At 44.3% G+C, this 8,479-nt stretch overlaps 1 protein-coding gene across 1 annotated transcript; it reads right to left on the reverse strand.

Annotated features, from left to right (window-relative positions):
- Positions 1–88: 88 nt before the first annotated feature.
- LOC109319239 (mas-related G-protein coupled receptor member H-like) lies at positions 89–2,293 on the reverse strand. The gene has a single exon (XM_019548741.1). It carries the CDS (start codon positions 2,245–2,247, stop codon positions 1,354–1,356), a length of 894 nt encoding a protein of 297 aa, XP_019404286.1. The 5' UTR covers positions 2,248–2,293; the 3' UTR covers positions 89–1,353.
- Between the last annotated feature and the right edge of the window lie 6,186 nt (positions 2,294–8,479).

Raw genomic sequence — 8,479 nt, forward strand, 5'->3', positions numbered from 1 at the left:
TTTACTTAAACAATTATCTATGCATAGGGCTATCCCAAGGCATGCAGGAATGCAGATTCCTTATCTCAGAACATTTGAATTAAGCAGTATCAGCACGTCTGGTCTTTTTCTGTTTTTCCTAGTCAAGTAAGCCAATTACTTCTACAATTCATAATGGAAGAGAGAGTCCACAGCAGGGCACACAAACAACTATGCAAGTGCTTTGGACAAAGCCCATGCCAGATGGAATAGAGGGCAGACAGACACCTCTCAGTACTAATGGTTATCAGAAAATAAAGACCAGTTCTGTATGTGAACAGGATGTGGAAGCCAACGTACCACAAGTCAATTCCATTTCCCAGCAACCTGAACAGACAAATAAGTATAGTAATGTTGCTGATAGCCATTCTGGTTAAATGGTGTATTTGGCATTGGCTGCTTTTGTATCCATTCATGTGCCCCAGGCTGGCATGTGTAAGAAATAGGGATATTGTTTTTCAGCTCTGTCATAAAATCTCTACTACAGGACAGCATTTTCTCCATTTAGCAATATCTCTCTACTAAGCTGAGAGTGGGGAGATGAGAAGAGGGAATTGTGGCACTCTGTTCTGTGTTTTCTGTTTTTCCACCCCATCACAAACGCACACAAACATATCACCCATCCCTCTGAGGGGACAGAAAAGTAGAAAGAAAATCCTGAGAATATACCTGCATGTGTTAGAGGAAGCTGCAGTGTACAGAAATGTTCCAGCTGGGAAATGGCAAAGAGGCCTATGTACATTCTCTAGCTGCAACATTTGCTTTTTGAAAAGTTTTCAATAGAGCACTCAGCTGAGTGGAACTTGCCAACTAAACCCTTGACTGAGCCATAGAAAGGCAGGAATGGAGCAACAATGGTGGGACCAAGAGTTGAAAAGGACAACCCCAGGCTACAAGGACACATGGACATGTAGTAATTTAGAGTAGTGTCTAGAATAATAATTAGGTCTTTACAGGGTGAAAGTTGACACAAAATCTGCATTTATATGTTGGTGGCTTTTGTCTCACAAGCTATATCAGACTCTTATGGAGCTACTCTTGCTGCTAGGGAAGTTGGTAGGAATTTTCTATGAATCCAAAGCAAACAGATTCAGGCCTATAACATTTGCATAAGTTTACATTACAACGGGAAAGCATCCCCTGATACACCCAAGGAATGGAAGTTGTTCTGGCTGGGGACAGAGGAATGTAGGAACTACCTTGCTAGGATCTTTACATTACTGATTTCTTGCACTCTGTGATTCCGGGAAACTTCTACTCCCAAAAATGTTTCTGTCATGTTTGCTCCTGCAGTTATTTAAGTGGTTGTCTCCATTGACTCATCCCTGGAGGTTTCTACTTCTCTACTTTGTCTTCAAAGACCCTCTGGAGGGCAACTTTCACAGAGACCCTGAGCTTCCGCTTCCTGTAGCTCCCAACTAGGAAATAGATAACAGGGTTGATGCTGCTATTAACTGAAGCCAAAATGAGAAATATATTGCCATACACCATATTATTAAAATGGACAAATATGAAGAAATTGAAGGGAACAGCAAAAAGAAGGAAGAATAGTACAGTAAGCAGGATAACAATGTAGAGTCTTCCTGGCTGATGTCTCTGGGAGCCACACTGGAGCCTAATGAACAGGATCAGATTGGAAACAACCAAGATGCAAGGAATAATTATGACATTCAAAATTAAAGAGATGATCCAGATAAATATATGTGAATTAAAAAACTTAACTGCATTTAAAAGGGTTGAAAAGATCCAGAGCAGAGTACAAACATAACAAGACAAGTGCTTTGAGCGACGTGTTCGGTACCAGATTGGGAAGAGGACAGACAGACACCTCTCAACACTGATGGCAGTCAGGAGACATAAGCTAGTGGTGTATGGATAGAAAGAAACTAGGATAAAGGTCTCCTTTATGAATAAATAGAGTAAATCAAAACAAGCTTCATTGCTAGTGATATGAATTATGAGGATAGCAAATAGTATTAGCAGGAAACCAAAGTCAGTAACGGCCAAGTTCAGGATGTAAATGGTGAAGGGGTTCCTCTTTATGTGGCAGCCAAGGAAGCACAGAATAATCCCATTCCCCACCAAGCCAAACAGGCAAATGACCATAGTGACAATGCTCAGGCTTAACTCGTCTAAAGTCTGTGCTCTGTCTGTAGTCCAGTTGCATCCATCCCTGTAGACCAAACTAGTTTCTATAGGAGACAGCTGTGTTGTTCCCAGCTCTTCCATTATAAAATTTCTACTGTAGGATGATGGGCTCTCCCTTCAGCCTCCTTTACAGAGACCTGTTAAACAAGAAGCGAGACAGGAGAAATCATGAGCTTGGTAACCTCTGTTTTGTAGTTCCTTGCTGATTCCAGCCTCTCCTCAGCAATCAGCCAGGTCAAAGTGTGACAAAGCATGATATTGTACTTAATACCCCTAGGTTAAATGTGCTTATGTTACAATGATGTGAATCTCAAATTTCCCAGCCTGGGTGTTATGCCAGGAAAGAACGGGTTAAGGTTATTTGAAGTAGATCTAGAGGATCTGTTTGAGTGCTCTACTATTGGTAATGGGGCATAAAGCAAGAAATTAATCAACCTGCATATATTAAAACACCAGGTCGCAGCATCTGAAGAACCCTGCTGTTTCTAGGGCCAAGGAGGGATTTTAATTTGGCAGTGGCCAAAGCGATAGTGGCTGAACAGGAAATTCCAGAAGCAAGTGCAGGATGTTCGCATTTGTCCAGCTAGTGTCTGCTGTTCTGGTGGGGCTAGAAATGTGCCTGACTCAGGTGGCACAAGTTTAACCAGTGTCCACACATGATCTCATTGGCTTATGTAGAAACGGCAACCATTGCCCTGGGCACTGGTTAGAAAGTGCTCAAACGCACCTGGGTCTTCACACTGAACAGATAGGTTGATAGAAAGGCAGGGATGGGGAAGTGGGTGAATAGGTGAGTACACTGGATATATGACTGAGTAGATGGATGAGTGCATAAATAGGAGACAGATGGTTGGAGATATACACTATGGGCATGATCCATAGTATATAACTTTGCTTGTCCCTAAGTATGCTCAGTATTTGCCTGTTGTTTTGCACAAAAGGCTCTGACATGCTTGAGCAAAACCGGGATGGGAGGGGGAAGTCAGATGGGGCTCCTCTTTTCAACCTTTGAGAGCCAAATGGGGCACCTCTTTTCCAAATTTAGCACATGCAGAGTGAGGACAAATAAGCAAGTCTACTTTTCATTAGGACATTCAGCTGGTCCATGGAAAAGATATGGACATAACCACAATGGTGGTCTTTCTGCTGATGACTAATTTAAATTAAAATAAAACCCAATATTCAATCATAGGAATGATGATAGTACCAGGCAGAGCAGGAACAAAAGGCCAGTGACAGATTAATTCATGATGGAGACTGTAACAGGGTTCTCATTGAGACCCTGTTGTTAAGGAAAAGGAGGGGCAGCTGGAAATAATTACACCATGAGGAGGGCAGGCCCCTGGCCCTAAGGAGTCAATGGTGTAGATGTGATATCTTTTATTAGACCAACTGAGTAGTTGGAGACAAGTTCTTGGCAAGCTTTCGGGTGCAGTCACCCTTCTTCGGGCATAGAGAGTCTTTGCTGTACACACACTTGTGAGCAAAAAAGGAGCCAGTGGGACTTAGTGACTGATATCCACACCACTGTGTATGCCTGGTAATTCCTGCTCTTCCCAATCTCATGGCCTGAAACTCCTGGATCTCAGTAAGAGTGAATAAGGAATACAAAGGGAGATCATGACTGTGGAAAGATGCTAGAGACAAATGGAGAAAAGCATGTAAGTTGGAACAAGCCTGCACAAAGTGAGAGAGAGAGTTTAACAGAGGGGCAGAAGGAGGACGAGGAGGAGAGGGTAGGGAGAGAATAGAAATTGGGCGGAGCTTGTCACCCCATGGCAGGGAAGTGAAGAAAGAGATGTGAAGAAAGGGGCATGAGGGATGTGAAGAAAGGGGCATGAAGAGGCAACCTGGACAGAGAGGGAGGAGAAACAGAGGTAAATACAGAAAGTGATGGGGGCAAAATTAAAAAAAAAGAAGGGGTTCTTGGGTCCTCAGCCATGCATGGAGCTGAGAAGCAGAGCAAATGCCTAGAAGGAGTGGATCTGGGCCTTGGCCTCTGGGGCTAGCTGGAGGCAACATGCCTCGCTGGCTACCTGCCCTACTCTGGAAAAGTGGAGAATCTCAGAAGGTGGGCAAGGATACACCTTCTAGGGGAAAGGCAGAGATGGAGTAAGGCAATGACTACACCTGAGAGAAGGTCCTGAAAAGGGGGATAGCCAGAGACAAGGAGGAAAGAGATGGGCATAACTAGAAGAACCTGAGAGGGCTGCTAGATAACAGTTTGGGGTTTTCTCTGCTAGTCACTGCTTGGGCTTCAGGGCAGAATGACTCTAGATGTGTCCACACATGCACTTTAATGCACAGTAGCCAATTTTACTGTGTACTAAAGCATCACATCAAAAATGTGCTAATACACTAATGCACAGTAAAAATAGGTTATTGCACATTAAGTGTCACTAAAAAATGTGTGCTTTCACTACTACACATTAGGACAGCCCAAAGTACATTCGCTTAGTACCACAACATTAGTGGTACTAAATTTAATGTGTAGTAGCAAAAGTGCATTAATAAACATGTAGATGTGCCCTCTGACTGCTGTGCTGCTGTTGCAAAATTAATCTTGTTTTTGTTTAAGAACAGCTGACTATGAGGAGTCAGGGTGTACTGTGGTGTGAAGCAGACATACATCTAACATGCTTGTGCTATTTTGTGGTGTTTACTGACACTTTTAGTTGTTAAAACTCTTCAAACCCTTACAAAAATATATTTAGGTAAATATTTGATCTTCATCTATGGCTTGAAAAAACCCTCACACCCTCCATTACCGGAGGCCATCAAAAATATGCGTAATCAAGGAGACCCACGGTTTCCAAGATTGAGGCTTCTCTGATAAGATGAGGGGGGAAATGAAGGACTTGGCTTCTTTGATGCACAGCATAGCTAGAGGGATATCTAGCATCAAAATTACAGTGGATAAGACTCAGGAATTTATAAGGAATATTCAGGCTTTGTTAGATGCCCTGGTGAAGTGGATTTAAGGAATACAGGATGGGATGTCCCATCTGCCTACGAGGATCAGACTATGGAAATGACCAGGCACATGGGCTCTTGCAGCAGGGAGCTGCAGACTTTGAGAGACAAAGTGCTGGACTTGGAGAGAAGATCCAGGAGATACAACATCCATGTTGCTCAAGTGCCTGAGGGGTCCCAAAAAAATGAATCCCATTGACTTTGTGACAGAACTGCATCTCATTGTTTTAAAACTCTCCTCAGACACTGATTTAGATATAGAGGAGCCCACTGGAGGAAGCCTGGCCTTCATAGCTAAGTTTCTGAGGTTTTCTACCAAAGAGGGATTGCTCAAAGCTGTCATACATCTAGGAAAGCTGAAATGGGGTGAGCCTGGCATTTATATAATGCTGATCTTCCCTGTGAGGCAGTCGAAAAACAGGCTCTTTTCAAACCAGCCGTACAATAGGCTAGAGTCAAGCAGCCCCATGGACTTTGTGAATTACCCTGCCATCCTGAATCTGCTTTGCAAAGGGAAAATCTAAAGTATATTTGACCCTAAAAAAGCAAGAACCTTTGTTACATTGATACCATCAGGAGAGGGCAACATTATGAAATAATCTGAGTAATACTGTGTCTAATTTGAGTGAAATATTAGAGGAAGATGTCAGACTCTCTTAACCCTAAAGAAGCAAGACCCTTTCAGCAGGGACATATCCAGTAGGACTGTGCAAAATTTCTCCGGCTGTTTCATTTCGAACTCATTTCAAGCTCAAAACAGCTAAATCAAAATGAAAAGAAGGGCTTCAAAACAGCCTCAAAACAAAGCAAGGGCAGTCAAAACATTTTGAGAGTTTCAAAGCAGCCCAACTGAGTTCCCCTCCCCAGTCCTAGGATCGGGCTGGGGAAGGGAACACAAGTTCAGCTGAGCTGAGTTCCCTTCCCTAGCCTGATCAAAATGTTGAAACAGTATCAAAACAGCAAATCCGTTTCAACAAATCAGAATGGAACAGTGTTTTCAAATCAAAACAAAACTCGAAATGAAACACTTTTCTTTCGAAATGTCAAAACGGACGTTGAAGTGGAAGGCTGCTGTTTTGCACAGCCCTAATATCCAAGTGGTGCAGTGGTGCAATTCCACCCCCATTTGATTCCTGCTTCACCCAAACTTTAAAACCAACTGACTGAGAGGTACAGCAGAATTTTCCATTCAGGCAGCACTGAGGAAATCAATTGACTTTATGGTGCAGTATTATCAATCTGATTCCTGCTAATCTCCGTGCACAACACAGGTTTTAACAACCTTCTGTCTCCTTCTTAATAGTCTTGATGTTCCACCATTCAAACTATTCTTTCTTCTATAATTTTCATGTCAGGAACCATTCCTGGCAATTTCTATCTTCTGTTTCACAGCCCTGAAGACTTCTTTTTTCAGTCCTAGCTAAGTGTTCACCCAAGTTAATATTACCATATCTAGTTCAGGTATAGAACTGTGTCAGTGAAGTATTGGATGCACTATCAAGAAACTCAAAGCTACACTTTGTTTTATGAATCTGAATAAGAGAAGTTATTTTAATTATAATAACTACAGGACTAATGAACAATATCTCTTGACTATTTTGCCTAATTTCTGATTTTTTTATAATAAATGCATAATCTAGCAAATCAGCGCAAATTCCAATGAAGTTGTATTTGTTTTTGCTTTGATCTTAAATGGAATAATATTGGGCTACACTTCTAGCATATTAGTAATGTTTCTAGTTTCTCTTTAACTGGAGAAAAATATGTTTTGTTGTATGTGATGATGTGCCACACTGTCAGCATCCTCTTGTCAAAAGTCCAGATTTGCCCATGTTTGCAGTAAATCAGCCTGTAGCAGGGCACCAGGGTGCCTGCTACTAGCAGGAGGAATAGGGCTGCTGAGGCTCCCTGAAGCAGCACAGATGTGGGTTGCTGGGGCAACCAGGCTGGTCACATGACCAAAACGGGGCAGGGCCAGGCCTTTATAAACAGCTAGGCCAAAGCCTAGGTGGCAGTTCCCCTCTGGCAGCTGCAGGAGCTGGAGTTCTGTGGGAGAGCTGAGCAGCAGAGTCAATGGTGGTGGTTTGACTGGCTGCAATGATGCGAGGGGAGAGAGAGCCCTGAGAAACATAAGAGAGAGTCAGTATAGAGCGGAGCTGGGTTTATGAGCTCGGGGGCTTATGGTTGTCTGATGAGCTGGTAGCCTTCTTGTTTATGTTGCAGCTGCTTGGCTTATGTTTTGTTATTGTTACACCGGAGGACCGGGTGAGGCTGCAGGGGTGTGAGGAGGCCTCATGGGAGCTCCCTAATAACCTGGGGGTCCCGGGTGCCCAGTAGTGGCACAGTGAGGGGTGCCAGTGGGGCACAGCTGTTTGCACCAGAGAGGCGTGGTGTGTGGGGTTTCGGACCCCAGCCCGTGAGGGCGGTATTTTGCCTGGTGGGGCAAGCAACCCAGGAAAGGGTCAAGGGGCCAGGGACAGCTGCGGCCACCTGACCCCCAAGCGTGGGAAATGCACGAGCGTGGCCCCAGAGCAAGCAATGACTGCGGGAAGCGTGGGAGTAGAGCCCCAGAGAGGGTGGCGAGGGCCCCAGAGAGGGCGGCAAATGCGAGAGGGGTGGGAAAGCCTAGAGGTGGGCGAGAGGCCACCTGAGGGGGCGAGGTGTGTAGAAAGAGTAAGACAAGCTCCAGTGGGGCGTAGCCTGGGCGAGGCAAGCCCAGAGGCGCCAGACAAGGGGGCGCTGGTTGTGAGGCTAACCCAGAGGCCCCAGGCAGGGCGCAGGAAGACAGAAGGACCAGATATCGTCCATGAAGAGCTGCGAGGCTTGGGGCATGCTAAAGGGGAGGTAGGAGGCACGCATTGCCCATAAGGCTGGGGGTGTTGGTGCACCCCACTTGGAATGGAGGCAATACCAGAGCGGTGTCAAGGTGAGAGTAGGCAGCCTCCCTTACTGAACTTTATAAGATCAAGAACATGGCGGGTGAGAAGAGGGTGCTGGATCACCTGAATTGACACAGCAGGGGGCGCTAGCGGGATCACGGCCGCCCCTGCACCCACTCCATATGACACAGACTTTTCTGGGGAAGCTGCAGCTATGGATTTAACTATGTGAAAACTTTTGTAGGAATACTTTCTCAGAAGGGCACAATCATTTAGATTTCTTATATTCCTCCACAATCTTAATACAATTGATATAAATTTGCTTTTGGAAACTTTAAATATATTTGAATGCTATATAGATTGTAATTTATGGCTGTTACTTGAGGTTTACTCCCAAAATTACTTAAATATTTTTTAGACTTATTTAACAGAAGAATTTTTTTTAAAATGGTGGGGGGGAG

This window comes from Crocodylus porosus, unplaced genomic scaffold (assembly GCF_001723895.1).
Source record: "Crocodylus porosus isolate Cpor-Errol unplaced genomic scaffold, CroPor_comp1, whole genome shotgun sequence".
Taxonomy (NCBI): Eukaryota; Metazoa; Chordata; order Crocodylia; family Crocodylidae; genus Crocodylus; species Crocodylus porosus.

Coding starts and splice junctions, on each gene's coding strand:
- LOC109319239 (XM_019548741.1), bottom strand. CDS start 2,247: ATGGAAGAGCTGGGAACAACACAGCTGTCTCCTATAGAAACTAGTTTG.